Source organism: Haemaphysalis longicornis, unplaced genomic scaffold (assembly GCF_048455015.1).
Source record: "Haemaphysalis longicornis isolate Haplotype H1 unplaced genomic scaffold, Haemaphysalis longicornis Haplotype H1 scaffold_1, whole genome shotgun sequence".
NCBI classification, from domain to species: domain Eukaryota; kingdom Metazoa; phylum Arthropoda; class Arachnida; order Ixodida; family Ixodidae; genus Haemaphysalis; species Haemaphysalis longicornis.
In genome coordinates this window covers 391,420,471-391,439,224 of record NW_027526203.1, presented here as the reverse complement: position 1 = coordinate 391,439,224, position 18,754 = coordinate 391,420,471, and the positions used below count along the sequence as shown (strand labels likewise).

Here is an 18,754-nt window from a genome sequence, read left to right as displayed (position 1 = left end):
TTCTGCTGGGACACCTTTGGTTGCTTTTGATGCCTCTCTGCCCAAAGCGCTGACCCGAGGATTATCGCTTGCCACATAATGCCATCCTTTTGCCCACCGCACACTCCACTCACAGGCTTGCATGCCAGCGCTCTGCCACTGTGCAGTCGCCCTGTTCCAGCACTTTCGCCCGTCACGACAAACGGACCAGAAGGTTTGAGCCTCCTAAGCTCACACATAAAACAAAAATGATACTGTACGGGAGTATTCGTAAAAGTTCAACACCGGGCGTTCAAGATTAATCTGGAACCCTCTGCTTGAAAGGTGGCAACCAGAATAACCGGTTTTGCCTCCCAGGCCCAAGCTTCAAACGGTCATAACTTCTGCTACAGACCAGATAGAGTCTTATTGCACTCCTTGATTTGTGCACAGTTCACTGGCACCTCGCTCAGCTGCATCCCTCCAGTAGTTTTACAAAGACTGTCAAAAAATCAAATATAAAAATCCAAATAAATTTGAATAGTTTAACCCAAAAACAAATTTGATATCTGCGATCAGAATGAAAAACTACATTTTCCCCATGCTTTCTCATCATAACAGTAAAAATAAAGTTTTGATCAATGACCCATGTGCCCCGTTAAAGGGGCCATGCAGACAAAATATAAGTTTGTTTTATTCGAAAGATTAGGTGTTTTGTAGAGCCCCCAGCGCTTGTCCGGCAGCAAACGATGCTTTATTTTCTAAGAAACTAATCCATTTAAGTTGCCTGCCACGGTGGCTCAGTGGCTAAGGCGTTGCGCTGCTGAGCATGAGGTCGCGGGATCTATTCCCGGCCTCCGCGGCCGCTTTTCTGATGGAGGCGAAAAGCAAAAACACCCGTGTGTACGAGATTTCGGCGCATGTTAGAGATCCCTAGGTGGTCAAAATAAATCCAGAGCCCTCCACTACAGCGCGCCTCATTGCCTGCGTTGCGTCGGCGTGTTAAACCCTACAATCAATCAGTCAATCAATCAATAATCAATTTAAGTTAAACTTGTTATTCCCCTGCCAAATCGTGTGTTTTGTGACGTCTGTGATGACGTAACCAGGACAAGTGAACGTTAGTGCGCTGTTTAGTCTGCAGTGGACTGCGGAATGCCTTGTTTACCGTCAGTCCTACCGTCAGTCCTCCTGCGCCACCATACTGCGCAGGACTGCTGTCCGCTTTTGTTTTGTTCTTGTTTTTGTTACGGTAGGTAGTAATTGTTTTGAGAAACATGGGGTATGCTTGACAAACAGGGTCACGTAAGACAATGCTGCTTACGCCAGTCGATCAGTGTCGTGCGAGACAACCTTAAAGTGCCAGACTGCTGTGCAGCCATAACAAGCATAGTGCGTGCAGTACCAACAGCAGTATGCACTGGTACTTCTATGTTAACGTGTAATTTCGTGAGATTCATTGTTTGCCCCCACCATTCTTACTGCTATAAAATGAATATGCATTACATTTAGGCGCAAACAGCTTGTTCTGCAAGGTTTTAAGCCCTGCCTAACTTGCGTTTGCTTTTGCCGGCCTTAGCCAATCGCAAAACTGTGCATATTACGTCACAGGTTCTAGTGCGGAACGAGAGAGGAGGGAAAACATTTATTTATATATATATATATATTTTTTTTGAGTGGCTGGAAGGCACTCCACCGGGGTCTTGTGCCACGTGCTACAGCTCCTGGCGGGGTCAGCAGTGGTAAATGAGCTATTGAGTGTCATGGCCATTCCCTTTTTTGATCATTATATTATAGCTTATTTGAGCAAAGTTTACGTTAAAAGTGGTGTCACTATGATGTTAACCCTTTCAGGGTCCGACGTACATGTACGTCCCTGGAAAACTCTTTCAAAATGGTAAATAATGTACATGTACGTCATCGCTCGTATGTTTAAAAAGCATGCGCTTTTCTATCATTTTGCTTGCTCGGCATGTACTGCCACACTGCGGAAATACGTGAAAATTTTTTCTTGCACCAATGGGTCTGCTTTTCTTTTTTTTTTTACGCTTACTACGCAGTGTGCCTGCTATCAGTTGCGCATCAGGTCACGTGCGGGTGCATAGCGGCTGGTTTCGGTTTCGTCCTCCGGGCGCTTCCCTCTTCTTGCGTCCGCAAAATTGATGCGCTTCTTGAGCCCACAAAACTTTCTTAGAATTTTTTTTATGTTACTAATGAATAAACCACGCGCATGTAACAGCACAACGATTTTTTTGTCACATTATGATCCCCCTAAAGAAATGTTTTTTTCTTGAAATAGATTTGTCCGAAGAATTTACATCAGCAGTAAAAAAAATCCACCCCGAGGGGTCACATTTGGTGAAAAAAAATTTGACCCTCGAAGGGTTAGCGAGGCAATCTTTTGAATGAACCAAACTCGTGTTTTTGTCTCCATGGTCTCTTTAAGCATAAATTTTGGTGGGTTAGTTCAAATATTCTGTGGACAGCAACATTTGAGCAGTGTCATGGCCTACGGTTGCTGGAGCAGTGTTTGAGAGCGTACTTAATACAGGGGCATAAAAATGGGCTAATTCATAGTTGCTGAAGCAGATAAACATGCTATAATTTGTCGCAAAATGTACGTATACTAGGACGGCAGTTGAAAGAAAGCAGCTTCACAAAACCAGACCCACACGAAATGTCAGGGGTGTGCTAATATCTGGTTCTCGAGTAAAGTAAAAAAAATATTCAGCAAGCAGTCGACAGTCAATATGATGCTATATAGCATTCTTCCAGTTCTGTGACAGATTTGTGTTAAAGGAGCCATGAAGAGAAAATGTAAGTTGGTTTTATTCGAAAGATTTCGTGTTTTATAGTGCCCCCAGCGCTTGTCCGGATACAAACGGTGCTTTATTCGCTGAGAAATTAAACAATTTAGGTTAAAATTTTGATTTTCCCGCTCAAACGTGCGTTTTCGTGGTCCCAAGTGACATCACGGGAACCGACCGCTCTGCAGCCTAGAGTACCTTCATTCACGCATCCGCCGTACAGGGTAGAGACACGTAACGCTGGCGCCGCCATGTTCGGTTGCTCGCTCGTTGCCGAAGCAAGTCATTGTGTCAAAACCGCGCTAAAATTATCGCCGCAACGCGGTTTACTGAAGAAGTTTGAATCATATTGTCTGTTTCGCGTTGCTAAGTCTCGTGGGAAACGAAAAGAATAACGCGTTGAGCCCGTTGGCCCCATTGCGGCGGCAAGGGACCGTTCAAAGGTTGTCTCCACCCTGTAGTGGTGTTGGTTTGTTCCCACGTTTCTTTACGTTCCGTAACCTAGATGGCGCCACCATACCGTGGCAAGCGTTTGGTTTGTTTTTGCCCGCATTTAAACCTGGCTTGTTTTTGTTCTGGGAGAAAATATTCGTTCCCTGAAACAGTGCTCGCTCGACAAATGGGGTCACGTAAGACACCGTTGCTTGCGTCAATCGGCCAGTGTCGTCTGAGACAACCCCAAGCCCCATAGTGCTGTGCAGCTAAACCAAAGCATGCTGTGCGCAGTACGAACAGCAGAACGCATCAGTACTTCTATGTTTACATGTGCTTTCGTAACTTCCACTGTTTGTCCCATCATTCCTATTGCTTTGTAAAGAATGTGCCCTAAATTTAAGCGCAAATCGCTCGTTCGTCTAGTTTGTAAGCTCTACCTAATTTGCGTCTGCTTCTGCCAGCCTCCGCCAATCGCAGAGCTTAGCCCATGTGACATCACAGGTTCTGTTGCGGGAAATGAGCTGGTGGGTCGCATGACCATTCCCGTTTTTCCTAATTATGTAGCTTATTTGAGCGAAGTTTACGTTAAAAGTGGTGTCAGTATGATTCTAACGAGACAATCTTTTGAATGAACCAAACTTGTGTTTTCTCTTCATGGCTCCTTTAATGAACTGCCCCCTTCCCCCTCCACTCCCTTGCAAAACCCCTCCACCTCTTTGGTTTGGAGGTAAAGTGGCCCCTTCTCTCCTTTGCACTGTCCCTTAAACCACCCCTCCACCCTCCTGGTTTGAAGGTCAGACCCTTACTGCGGGAAAACGGCTAAAAACCAACAGACCGCACACCAGTAGCATTGCGAAGGAAGAAGCGGGGTTAGCCACATACGTCGTTCCCCATTTGAAAATTGGGACTCCTCTTTGGAAACACAACCACCAGGGCCTTTGTGGGCATAGAGTGCTCACAGCTGCTCCAGAGGAGGGATGATGCAGATGCTGCACAGTGGCCTGCCAGCTCTTTCAGGACAACACATCACAATGTAACGTGGGCAAGCAGGGAGGCAAACGGCACAACCGAGTTTCTCATTCGAAGCCTTAACCACCCCGTAAACGTGGGCTGGGGTGCCCCAACAGAACACGACCTGCTGCTGCTCGGGTATGGCCAGGATGGTGGAGACCTCCAGCGGCCTCTGTCGAAGTTGTGCTTGCACTCGCAGCTTTAGAAGGTAAAAAAACATCTGCACTAAAAGCCAGCAACGACTCTATGCTCTGCTTACACATGCACGCGAGTGCCACCCATGTGATGACAACACTCAGTACTACCTATGTAGCACAGTAGCACAGCTTTGAAGGCTTCAAGCAGAAACGGTGGCTGCCACGAGCAAGTGCGCCTGCCTGGCAGCAAAATTATTTTCCCTTTCTCTTAGTATCTTTTTGCACCATCTGAAGGGAAGAAATTTTCTGAAACTTGGTTGCGCACTCCCACTAAACATAATGCATGTAATATGTTGAAACTGTGACAACTATTGGAACCAATTGTACACCTCTGTCTCCTGCAATGCAATTCTCTCTTTTGAAAGCGTTGTGCTGCTGAGCACGAGGACGCGGGTTCGATTCCCAGCCATGGTAGCCGCTTTTCTAATGGACGCCCATGTGTACGAGATTTCAGCGCACATTAAAAATCCCCAGGTGGTCAAAATTAATCTGGAGTCATCCACTACGGTGCACCTCATCGCCTGCATTGCGTCAACACGTTAAGCCCTACGATCAATCCTCTCCTTTGGCTATGCACTGGTGACTCACATTTAAACAGTGGTTCTATGTCCCACAGTTCCAACTGGGCTTGGCTATGAGGCAGGCTGTAGTGGAGCACTACGACTAATTTAGACCACCTGGTCCTCTTTCACATGCACTGAAATCTCAACTTGCGGCATTTTTGTTTTTGCCCTCCATCACATCCACACACACACACACAAAAAAAAACAGCGATGGCTGAGCATCGAGCCTGCATTGATTGATTGATTGTAGGGTTTAACGCGCCAGCGCAACGCAGGCGATGAGATGCGCTGTAGTGGAGGGCTCCGGATTAATTTTGATCACCTGGGGATCTTTAACGTGTGGCGAAATCTCAGACACACGGGTGTTTTTGCTTTTCATCAGAAAAGCGGCCGCCGCAGCCGGGCAGACTACTCATCCATTTACGTAGTATCATTATCATGTAACGCAGCTTTTCCTAACAACGTTAAGGGAAAAAAAAAAACTTACAGCCAGAAATCATCCTAGAACGGGCTGCCTACCTGTTACTGGCAGTCAGCAATGGTTTAGTTTTGATCTGCTGTGCCTTAGTAAGTACGGTCACCAGTTTCCGTGAGGCTGAGCACACAAGTTATTAGAAAGCTTTAGCACTCCGTCTGTTCGGTACTTTCCATACGTACCGTCCGCACCGGGACCCGACTGCGCTTGCGTGCGGGGGCAAGGCGAGGAGGGCCACACCCCTCCGGAATTAATGTGTGCGCATGGCAAGGCAGGGGCGGTCCGTCAGCGGAACTAAGCCACCCTACCGGAATGACTGGGCAAGTGCCCAGTCGCTTCCCGGTACGGATGATACATATGGGAAGGACATGACGGACAGACAGTGTTACAACTCTATTTTTCTTTTTTTTTACTCCCAGCGTTGCACGGTTACATCCAGCAGCAAAAGCACGAGGTCATTAGTGTTGACCACTAGGCAAACAACAGTTTGCTGTCTTTTGCTCCCAACACTCGCCAATAACACGGTGTTTTATACGCTTCCCACAAGGCTACAGCATTGAACAGTTTGCTCATGCAATGCCAGATACATGCCCTTTTGCACTGCAAAAAATGGCAAGGAACCATGAGAAATTCCAGCTTTGATTCTTTATTTCTATTTAAACAAAGCATTGTCTGCCGTCCAACGAAAGCTGACAGAACAATGAAAGGTTTAGCCTTTCATGCCCCTTGAACACGTTACAATGACCTTCTCCACAAAATAGCCAGTTCACAAGACTTAGATGGTGTACAGTGGCAATCAACGAGTTCTCATGAAGTGCTTCACCTCTCCTGTGCTCAGAATTAGAGCCAGAGCTTCTGTGGGCATCATACCCAACAAGCTCCAATTCAAGCCGTTCTTCCGAGTCCATGCAACCATGCGACACATTTCAGCTGACAAGACCAACATCAAGAGGTGCCTAAACATAATATCAGCAATGCAGTGCACTTGCGTGACCTGTACAACAGGCGATTTTGTGCTTAAAACTGCACCGGGTAAGTCACCAGTGCCAAGCACGCATGAGCCATTGTTCTTTATAGTCTAACCAGCAAGTTTAGTTGAAATTGAAAACAGTGCAGCATCAGGTCTCTCCGATTTGTCATTTTGGACTGCCCAGGACTGCTCTGCAGCAGCTTCATTTTTTTTTTTTTTTTTTTTCAGTGAAGCTCTTTACAAGACGTGTGTGGACAAGAATGATGGCTGTGGATGGGGGTCATCGTGGGCAGCTTACATCCATATCGGGGACAATGATGACAGTGGATTGGGAAAGGTCACGACCATGGGCACAGGTCACAACCACGGGCACAAGTCACGAACATGGGCACAGGTCACGACCATGGGCACAGGTCACGACCATGGGCATAGCCAGCTGCCAACCGCGCAAGTTGCAGCATGAAGAATAGAACAACCAGCATGGCACCTCAACAACGGTTTTGCTGGCATTCCACCTTCACAGAGTGGATGGGCTTCAAAATTTTCCGCCCCCATAATTCCCCTTGCAAGAGTAGTCCTGGACTGCCAACGAACTACTGAGGACTATACTGGACTGGCAAATAAAGAAGACCAGTTGAATGTCCAGTGAGGCTAGATTTGTATAAAAAGTTTACGCACATTGGCTTCAGAGGCCCGGGTCACTTTTAATACGTACAAACTTGATTTTGTTGTGCTTTCAGTGCAATTTGTAACGAGCCCCCACCATTGTCCCCACAAGGTGGGGTAAGTTTCCCAGAAAGGAAAATTTAACAATCACTTGGATAGCTTTTCTTTGTAAGCTGCATGGCTGCATTTCAGGTAGATATTTCCAGCCTATATTATCGGATGCAGTTTCTCCCACAATACCTGCTACGCTAACACAAGGAGCACTGTCTCAGCTCAAATTACATTACTGCCGTTTTAGGCCTTCGGCCATGGTTCTTGCAGTACAACCTGAAGCAGCATGAACACAATAATAAAATGCCCAGCATTTAATTTCCCTCAATTCTGCAGGCAAGAGTGGCAAAACTTGTGCCCTTGCTCTCCACATGGCGACAAATAATTGAACAATCCTCTTGATAAAAGCAAGCATACGCCTTTGGGAGCATCTGCTGCATGCACCTCAAGTTTGGCGGCATCGCAGGAACCTGGGGGCCACACTCGTCACGCACTGTTACCCATATGTTCACAACATGCAGAGGTTAAAAAATAACAGCAAAGAAGGGCGAGACCACAGCGCTTGGACCATGGGCTAGAAACTAAACAGCTACATGGTGATGCTACAGCCAGCAGCAGCATGCAGCACCATGCTGGCTTTCCGAGTGCAGATCCCAGACTTGCTTCACATCCTCTCGTGCCACCCCGTTCAAGCTCAAGAAGTTCCCGACACACAGAGCAAGCACAGGTTTCCTCCATGGCAGAGTGTCACAACGCAGCCAGCAGCTCTTGCTGTGCTGTAGGGCTGCGGTGACTTCTTGAAACAGTTACATTTGTCACTGCCCAAACAGAAACATCGATTCAGCTAACGACGGGGAAAAGAATAGAAATATGGCCTGCATCATGGCTCTCAGGGCTCAGTCTGCTGCCCACATGGGAGGAGAAGCCTAGTTGGGTTTCGGGGAGCGCTCTGCCTGGTGCAAGGGTGCCGGCCGTCTGCGGCCAACCAGGTCCAGCTCCAAGTCAGCCTCATCACTGAAGGAAGAGTTCTCCGAGTCGCTGCTGTCCGTGTACACGCCCAGGCCGGGAAGGACGCCCACGCAGCGCAGGGCCGTCACAGGGGCCCCCACCCGGAACTCCTCACTGGCCGACTGCTCGTCCTCGCCTGCATGCACCCGACACGGCGCGTCACAACTGGCCGGGGCGCAGCACGCAAGAAAAGGGAGGCGATGGCAAACATCGGAGAGCCATTCTGGGTAGGGCGCCCTTAACAGAACCGCTACTCACTGGTGCCGCAAAGCAGGCAAAGGCATAAACAGCGGCATTCCAAACTTCTAGCAAATGACTGGCATCTGAAACACGGCACTGAATACTTGTGCTTTGCCTAGAGGCATCCATGATAGCGACATTGCGAAGCAGGGATAGGCAACTTGCGGTCTACAGACAGGACCTTGTCTAGTTCAAGTACATAAACATGGTGAATAAACAGTCCCTGTTGTTACGATTATGTAACCAAGTATGTTGGCTCTACACAAACCAGCCCCCTTTCATCAGGCAGAGGCAGATAAAGAAACGGGGGGCCGCAAAGCTTACAGTGTGTGCTGCCCCCCTCTTGGCCATGCTGGTAACTCTGGATCCACCTCTGCTTTCAGGGCCCTTTGAACACAACTCTTGAACTACTGACAGCTTTCTTAGCGCTCACTCAGAGTTGGGATTTCCTTGTTTAGATTTTAACAAATAGAGAAGGCTTTCTCCCCTATATTTTTTTCCCCAACTTCTTGTGATGCAGTAAGACAGCACAACTTGTGAGCAAGGCAGCTAGAGCACCCTTGCTGAAATTGTTAAGAGTGGCCTATCAAAAGTTATCACGTATATTACACATCTACTTTATGAAGCATTTTTTTTACACACTCATCTGATTTTTACACACCTCCAAATTTGTCTCGTATAGTTTTTAAATTTCCTAGTTTACACGAGTGCCGAGTGCTACGAAATCTGACTTGAGTTCTGACATTCAGTGTTCGACAAGTGAACATACAGAGTGCATGCTTCAAAGAAGGGCCGAGACAACCACCACTCAAAAAACAAAACGCTTAACATGCAGTGAGACAATAGGCAATAAACGTGATGGCTTCATAAATGGCATAATGCAGTGTGGTTTTGAGATAGCTGGTATCTCACAAATGAAGCCATAGATCATAAATGGCATTAGCAACAGTCATGTTCAGTTATTATAAATGCAATGTTTCAAAACACAAAACAGCATTTCTGATGAGCCCAGCTTCTTCCATAGCTAAACAGCATTTCTCTAAATACTAAAAAAGCCCTTTTGGGTCAAATTTATTTTATGTACAGCTAATCACAGTATTTTTTTAAAGTGCCCCTCTAATTTCTGCAAGCCCAATTACGAAAATATCCTTAATCTCGAGTCATTTGATTCTTGACCCCACGAACAAAGTTATTGACCTGCTTTTGTCGTTTATGGATCTCATTAAGCTTAGCAGGAAATTCATCTAGATCTGATTATCCACCCCACTCAAAGAGGCAGTCAAATGAAAAGTTAAGTTACCCTTTACAACTGTGATGCATGGTAAGTAGTGTAAGAAAAATGGGTAAAAAAAACGTGTTTGTTCTGTGCGCTAAAGCAGACTGTACTTCCAACAGTCATTGTTTTCTTGTTCTTTTTTTTGAGCTCTTTGTGGATCCTTTGATACACTGTATATGTCAGTGGTTCTCAGTACCTTTTGCAAGTCTCGCTTCCTCACACAATATTAGTGTTGTGCAAAAAGCAAACTGAATAGCACCTGCTACACATGGAAGTCAAATGTAGGTTTAATGCAGCAAAACCACTGTTTTGCATTGGCCAAAAGGCTTGGCAAACAGGAGGAAAAGAGAAGAGTCACGGAGGCATTTGCGAACCCCTAAAATGCTCCACGGACCCCTTCAGGTCTGCGGATCCCCATTTGAGAGCCACTGATTATGTTATTGAAAAGAAACCCAGAAAAAGAGAACTGCTCTGAATATCAAACACACTGCATAGTCCTACAAGGCCCGTGCTTGCCTACCAAATGCACCTCATTTTTACACTTTCTGATGCGCAGCTTGCAACTGGCTGACACTACATCCCTCGAGAAAAAAAGAGAAAGGTCCTGTGCCCGCCCATGACCCCCTTGAAGCCTCAACGTACCTGAGCTGTTAGAGCGTTGCTTCTTTTCGGCCTCATTTGAGGAATCGGAGCACTTGCGCTTCACCGCCCCCGAGAGCAAAGAGAGCTGGCTTTTCTTCCCTGGTCCAGTAGTGGCAGCTGCAGCAGAGCTCTTCTTCAGCTCCAGCCTCTTGGCTTCCAGGGCTTCCTCAGATAGTGTGGCAACAGCTTTGTGTGCAGAGTCAAGGCACCTTTGGAGCCAGTTGTTTGTTTGCAATGCTTGTGAACCAGAGCAATGTTTTTTTTTTTCTTGCACAAAAGATGTCACTGCATGGAATTAGTTTCCAGACTTCAAGCTTTTGAGCACACTACATTAAGGGCACTAAAAATGATAAAAAATAATGCATCATCACGGGGACAAAAAATGAAGCCACTGAAGTGTAGAATAAACAAACAACCATTGCTTAATTAACGTGGGCATAAAATGGTGTCCCAGCCACAAATGCACGGCTGAGCAACGGCTAGAACAGCATAGAAGTGATTTTCGGGTAAATGATGAACATCCATACACTGAAGTGCAAGGTAGTGTTCATTAATGTCCAGCTGGAAGCAAGAGCACAATACTGTAACAGGTATTCTGGCACTGTTAACTGAATGGCCTTGACCTGCTAACACCAACGAGAAGATTAGCATAAATGTGAAAACTTGGAACTCTGAGCTCAAACACGGTGGGGGAAAAAAAAACTACAAATAAGGTTGACTGTAATCCTGCAGGTAGGATGGCAAAAGGTACATGACAATGAACACACAAATGCAGACCCTACTGCAGCTGTGTGTATTACTGGAAGTACTAACTACAACCGGGATCCAGGTTGCCCAACTTTGTGCACTGGCCACTACCAAATTGGACGAAGGGTACCTAGACATTGAAAACCTCTATGCTGTGCAATAAAAGTCACAGAGCTCTCCACAGATGGCAGAATAGCCGACTTCAATTCATATTATTATTTGAATTTTCCAACACTTGAAAACTTCAAACTATACATTGCACTGTTAAATCACATGCCTATCGTTATTCAATTTAGTTAAAGGGACCGCCAACTTTTGTTGGGTATATGTTCTCTATCCCAAATGAAAAAAAAAAAAAAAAAAACATCACTTAGAACACTTTGAACCGAAATGGCTTTGCTAATGACGCCCTATAAAATTTGAGCAGAATTTTTAGATATACCAATTTTGCTGGAGTTAAGTATCCTGAAAAAAAGGATCCTGGAAACTATGACATAAACCAAACTGTGACTTGTGTTTATTTATGCACAAGAATAAAGAAATACCATTTAAAACATGACTCAAGCTAAAACAGTAACAGGTAACCTACTTATGACTTCTTTGTATGCAACCTTCTACTCTTGAACCTGCCTACCTATTGCATTTCAATTTTACTTCGGCAGAGGGCAATACTGGTCTGTGCACAGACAAGGCCGATCTAGCAGAAATGAAAGGTAGCGTTTACTTTATCGGTGACTAACCGGGTAGATACAGTCACTGATAGAGGTGTTAAAATAAATAGACCATAAAATTTGAACTTCGGGAGACGTTCGGGTTTGAAAAAAAAATACCATTTGGCAAGATGGAGTATTGATTGATTGATTGTAGGGTTTAACGCGCCGACGCAATGCAGGCGATAAGGAACGCCGTAGTGGAGGGCTCCAGATTAATTTTGACCACCTGGGGATCTTTAACGTGCGCCGAAATGTACTGAGTAAATCCCCTATCAGGTGACAATGGTACCTGACTTTTACTAGAATTAGAACAATTCACATTTGGCTAGCACAAATCCGCAATGAGAAAGTAAAAAAAAAAGACTGGCAACATTTGCAATAACTCACAACTAAAACGGCCACTGAAAAGGCATAGGAAAGTAAGCAGACAAACTCTCCACACCAAAAAGAGTACAATGCAAGACATGTACATAACATTCACTGAGAAGAACAGAAAAATACATCCCCATTAGTCTAATGTATTTAAGGCTGACTAACCTGCATAGAGCAAAATTTTCGACCACCCAGCAACAACATTTGCGAAGAGCCCGACACCTTTTCTATCCCAAGGAACACGCTAACAAGCATTGTTAAGATAATGCTGTTTCTGACTAATAGGGAGATATCACTGCCATGCTCTATATAGGATATTAAACTGTCCCGATTTCTTACACTTATTTGATGTACAGTGTTTGTATTATTTTACATACATATAAGTTTTTTTAAATAACCATGTATGTGTGAGTGGCAGCCTAGTCACATTTGCTTTCTTTTTTTTTTTGTCCATTATTTGTTTGCAGTGCCTGCTTTTCAGTAAATCCAAATGTTTTCAGTAAGCAGTGACTCCTTCACTCCCACAGTAATGACTCTACTATTCCCAAAAATGCACCAATCAATGAGGCTGTAACACTTAAGTTAATGGCTATGACAGCTGTGCCATTCAGGCAATTTCAACTTCCACAGTATTTACAGCTAAGACGATGCCTCGAAAGCACTTCAATGAAGGCTATTTAAGGGCAACATAAGTAAGAAATTCTATATAGACGAAGCTCAGTTTGCCTATGAAGAAATTATTTTTATCCTGCAAAGTGACCCATGCATGAATTCAACATAATACCTACACTTAGGTGACCCATGGCATCACGAATTCCGACTTAGCCTATTTTTGTATTTCGTACCCCCACCTCCACAAACAAACAAAAGCAAAAGCTCCGATGTGACAGAACATAAAATGGAGGTGCGTCAAAGACTGCGGTCATATTTCTGCACAATTTATGCAAGTCACATTCATTTAAGCAGACAGAATTCTCCGGCAGACACTGCATAGACACAGTCGCTAATACAAAGGATATTCTGTACTCTTCAATTTCTTGCATGTCTTCCTTCATTCGTTGCGATTCGATTTCTTGCTTCCTCATGTCGACAAACTCGAGAAACGTGACCTCGTCGTCGTCCAGGCCGCGAATCATGTTTTCTAAAACAAACACAAATGTAAATTACCAACAAGTTACAGTGTAAACAGAGTTCCATGAAGTACACAGGCAGCGCATCCACCCACTCAGCTTGTGTGCCTCTTCATAGTCTGCCTGCTTCTTCAGCCGCTGCTCTTCCAGCCGCTCGAACAAGGATCGGGGATCATACTCCTCTTCTGGTGCCTCTGCAAGCAAATGCAAATACTGGCATCACTATTTGCCTCCCACTACCCAAGCTGTACCCGAGAAGAGCGGTGGGCCAGGCTGGTCAGTACTAGCGCCGCCACGATTGTATTTCTGGAGGTGTACAAGCAAGGGTGCCGAAATTCAATAGCCTAGACTTGTGAGCACTCTGAGAGGGGGAAGGGTTACGACCCCCCAATCCCCGCCTCTACATAACCCCATCTGTCGGTGACGACGGCTTTTTGCGAAGCAGTTCGTAGAACACACCATTTCACGCTTATTTGCGCGTAAAACATGTTCCATGGGTTCCATGTCTCGTACATTCCTCCCGTCGACGGACGTCTGACGGTGAAATGAGTGCAATAGTTACAAAAAGAGACAAGCGCTCCTGCGGCCAGCTAGGATGAACGTCCCAACCCGTCACGCATCCAGGCCCGCATTGCACCGTTTACGAGCCTGCTGTGCTACGCCTGCAGTAGCTGTATGGCAAAACATGAGGGTAACGGCATAGGCTTTGCAGCCTGTTGCTTTTATTGGTAACTATAACTTTGAAGTACCAAGTAAGGCCGCAGTTTTAGCGCATATGTGTACGTCGGTACAAGCATGGCTTTGATTTTTGTTTCGCGCGTTACCCTCCACTAAACTTATTTGTGAAAGCTTAGTGCAAAGTAACACGCGAAGCAGAATGAAAACAAAAGACACGACGGATACTCTCCAGGAGACAGCGCGTGAAGTAAACCTCCGTCACGGTTAAGGTAAGCACAAACTCAAATGGTGAACGTCGCACGCGAAGAGGTTGAACACATACCGACAGGGTCATCTGCCTTCCGAACTTTCTCCCATTCTTCCTGCCTTTTCTTGCGTCTTTCTTCAAGTTCACTTTCGGACACGAACGACTTGAACTTGGGAATCGTGTCCTGCGACGTACTGCTTCCAAGACTCATTGTGAACACCACTTATACTGCACGCCAGGTAAAAGCAAGCTCAACACAACATTTGACGATTGATTACAATGGTAGCTTGCGCTCTCCGCCGGCTGTTAAGATCAGGTGCCCTTAGTTACCTAGCTGGTGGCATCAGTAGTCAACAGAACCAACACCAACCGCAATCCACCAGACACAGCTGCAGCGCCATTGGCATGCTCGCGCCGGTAGCAGTGGACGACGCGCTCACGCCGCACGCGCCCCGTTCCGCTTTCATGGTGCACGTGGCGCCATCTACTCCACGTTCTACGGGTAGGGTACGGCGGCTGCGGCATGCGGCTGAACTGCTGCAATGTGGCGGAGCGTCTGCACCGACACGGCCGCAAGGACTCCCCTACATGTGCGGACTGTTCCGAACTGGAGACGCTCGAGCACCTACTCTGCTTCTGCCCCCACCACGCAGGCCCGAGAGCAGAGCTCCACCGAGCGCTCCAGCGTCGAGGCCTTCCCAGCGCCGACATGGAGGACCTTGCCGTTGTCAGATGGAGGGGGGGTCGCACAGAAGTGCTCGCCCCCAGAGCAGTCAATACACTCATCCAACCATCATCATCCAAACCCGAAGGGACCTGCGGCAACCCAACGGGAAGTGTTCACTTATCTGCTTCACTTCCTGGAGACGACCGGCCTCACGCAGCGGCTGTAGCCCGGAGTGCAGTGATTGACTGGTGTGCCCGGACTGACAGCGTTCTAGGACTGACAGCTCTCTTTATACCTTTCTCTCTCTCTCTTTCTACTTTATCCTATCCATAGGCGTGCGCAGAGTTCTCAATTTGGGGGGGCAAAGTCTTACCGCTGCGCCCCCCCCCCCCCCAGAGCAACTCCCGACCTCTTCTCACTGAAGGCCTTGCGGTGCGAACGCAGTGCAAAGAGGGATGGTTATAAAATTTTTATTTCAATGTGATGGAATTGCAACACACACAAAATATTTCTGAGCAGAAATTTTACTTTCATGTGTTACATCGGCAAGGCATGGGGCAAATTTGGCGCCCCCTTCAGATGATTAGGGGGGGCGGCCGCCCCCCCTGCCCCCCCTGTGCGCACGCCTATGATCCTATCACTCCCCCTCTACTTCCCTTCCCCTGCACTGGGTTGTATGCAGGTGAGCTCCCTGCCGAGCTCAAAATATCCCCAGTGAATTTCCTTTCATTTTCCCGTCGCGAACCACAACCACCGGCTGCGGCATTGTTCTCAGTTCTACTTTTGTGCCTAGAATATACTTCTAGGCACTAAAGTTCTACTGTGCTCCCTGAAGCACGCCGCTCGATGAAAGATAACTCGTTTCCATTGAGCGGCCGTGCCTGAAGAATCCCAGTCTCTTCTACTCCGATCAACAAGTCCGGCCTCTTTCACGCGCTAGACAAAATGCGAAAGCAATGCCCCCACCCCTGTCTCCTTAACGCACCACCAACAGAATATCAGTACGTCTCGCAGTCCTGCGCCGCAGCCTACCCGAAAAAAAAAATTACACCATCTTCCCGTCGGGAACCATGATCATGGTTCCGCATGGCTTCGCATCCTCCTCATGGTTCCATGAGGAGAATGCGAAGCATCATGGGGGTTCCGTGTAGGTTCCATTGTGTTGCCGTTACGTTCTTTCATTTATCGGAGCACGAATGAGAACGTAGTGTGAACCCCCATGTAGAGAAATGTAAGACAGCGAAGAGACCGACACCCGCGTTACCTAATTGAACACCTTCATGCATGCGTGCATGCGTGCTCACGCTCCTACCCCGCTGCCCGCCCTCTTCGTCCTCTTCTCTGGTTGAGCTGCAAGGCGCGTGGCGCTCCCCGCCACAGCTTTCCCACGGGAAATTCAACATCCTCCTCTAAAGTTTTCAGTTCGTCGTTTCCGTTGACGTTCAGCTTCGCGTGCCTTCGTTGTATCAGTATACCTTGACGTAGTTTGAATGAGTGAAGGATAAGGCGCGTTCGTAGCTCCCGTCTCGGTTTGGTGTCTAGCATTGAATCATTGGCGAAAGGCAAAACCCAGGACCTGATAGTCTCACTGCACAATTTTACCACACATTCTGTTCTCTGCTGGCTCCATTTTTACTTGAGGTTTACCGCGAGGCTTACGAGACTGGATTTCTTCCACCTACGCTGTACGAAAGCCACACTGTTCTAATCCCAAAAAGTAATGATCCTGACAAACTGCGTAAAGTAGAAGGATATCGTCCCATTTCCTTATGTAATGTAGATGATAAAGTATTCGCTAAGATTTTGGCCAACCGTCTTCAAAATGCAATTGAGCGAAGTTGGTGTCCATTAGACATGTGGCATTCGTGGGCGATCTATTCAAACTAACATTCACATAGCAAGGTCTATACTGGAGTGTGTTTCTGGTACGTCAGCCCAGGTAGCCAATTAGTACAACTAGATTTGGCAAAGGCATTCGATCCTGTCAGTCACCAATTCCTGTTTCGTGCTCTACAGCATATGAACGATCTTGGCTTACCGAAGGTAATAAAATATGTTATGCTAATGGCTCGAAAAGAGTGATTAGTCAACAATCGACTAACCCAACCAATTCACCTTCTTTCATCGGTTCGTCAAGGGTGCCCATTATCACCACTCCTGTTTTGTTTACCATTATGCATAGCGCATAATAGAGGACATTAATGTTAGAGGGTTTACGCTATCGTCCTTCGAAGTGAAAATTTTAGCATACGCCGATGATGTCGCTTTATTTTGTACTGACAAGGCCAGCGGGGAGAATGCTCTTGCCATTACACAAGAATTTTGTGAGGGTTCAGGTGCGGCCCTGAATTTCGACAAAAGCTCCAGATTTTGGTTGGGAGAATGGGGAACCACACCCGATTGTTTCGCGGGAATCAATTCGAATAGGGACCTAACGTATTTAGGAGTACCCCTCTCGCAGTTTCGCAATACCGACTCGCATTGGTGGGAGCAGGCGGTGAAGCTACAGCGCCAAGTCAATGACTGGCGGAAACGGCCGTTTCCGCCAGTCATGGACAGCTGCCGGCAGCTGTCCATCTTTTCTCGTGCTCGGGCGTGTTACACGTACGTTTCTTGTGACCCGACTTCTTTATGTCCTACAGGTGTTTCCGCCAGTCATGGACAGCCAGTCATGGACGACTCAGGATTTTTCACCGGATTTTTGCAACCTTCATTTGGTGTTCGCGTAGTGAGTCACTGCGTCGCGATAACCTTTTTCTTCCGGTTGTGCGGGGGGGACTTGGGCTTGTTCACCTTTTTGTTTGGCAGCTTCTTTCTCGTTTATTCTACTTTCGAGATGTTCAACACCCTTTTTTGAAAGCTGTACTGCAAATACGTCTTGCACATTTTCTCCCTGATATTGTGGTGTCTTCGCAGCTGTCTGTGGACGCAGCCCGAAGCCCGCGAGGTTTCCTCAAAGAAGTGGTTGACACGTTTCGCTTCTTACAGTCTCGGTTTAGCCTTGAGTACATATTTACTGCTTCGCGCTACCCTGGTTTCTGGGCTTTTTTCCATACCTTTATATCGTGTTCCGCACCTACACTGTCCGTACCAGGATGTCCTCAATAGAGTGTGTGAAATGTGTGTTCCACCAGGTGTTAAAACATTTTTCTTTAAATTACACACTGGTACGCTCCCTGTTGAAACTTGGATGAAAGACCGGGGTCTGTTTATAGCTTGGTCGACAGACTGTCGGCTCTGTTCTCGACCAGAGACAATTGATCACTGCTTTGTAGACTGCATAGATGCTGTCTTTTTCTGTGACATTTTACAGCGAACGCTAAGAAAAGACATGGATATTACGCCTTTCTCTATCCGATTTTTGCCATTCGACTATCCTGGTGAGCCGCCTTATGACATGTTTGTGTTTAGGCATGCTGAGCCACCAAGATCAACTAATTTCCGAGAAACTGTGGCATTTTTACATAGTGTGTATAGTTCGCTTGACCAACCACCTGACTGGTTCCCTCTTTTGAACGCTTGTGTGTGTTTGCCTGAATTTTAATGCATTGGTGCTTCTGCTAACTTCAGTGTATTCTTTTGTTTGCTTGTACTGGCAGTCTGAGCGTATTCTCCCATGTAATAGAGAGAGAAAAAAAGTTTGTAGCGCAGTGGGAAGAGCGCCACTTACCTCCCGTTGCGGCCAGAGGGTTCGGAACCGGGCGCCGCCTAACTATTTCTTTTATTTATAGTGGACTGCGCTGACGTCAGGCCAAACGCTGACGGGGCTGAAGAGGCGCGCATGCACAGTAGCGTGCGGACGGCGGACAAGGGAGGGAGGGGTACAGCCCCGAGCATGAGATGCTTCACATCTAAAAAAAAATTCTCGAACAGATTTTGGCCTCAGGATATGTTCCTTTTG

General features: G+C 46.7%; 1 protein-coding gene across 1 annotated transcript; it reads right to left on the bottom strand.

Moving 5' to 3' along the window:
• Positions 1 to 6,076: 6,076 nt before the first annotated feature.
• LOC144155287 (PSME3-interacting protein) lies at positions 6,077 to 14,639 on the bottom strand. Its single transcript, XM_077686625.1, has 5 exons — positions 14,262 to 14,639; positions 13,357 to 13,455; positions 13,151 to 13,272; positions 10,300 to 10,489; positions 6,077 to 8,277 (listed from the first exon to the last, which is right to left on the bottom strand). Exons 1-5 carry the CDS (start codon positions 14,395 to 14,397, stop codon positions 8,060 to 8,062), a joined length of 765 nt encoding a protein of 254 aa, XP_077542751.1. The 5' UTR covers positions 14,398 to 14,639; the 3' UTR covers positions 6,077 to 8,059.
• Between the last annotated feature and the right edge of the window lie 4,115 nt (positions 14,640 to 18,754).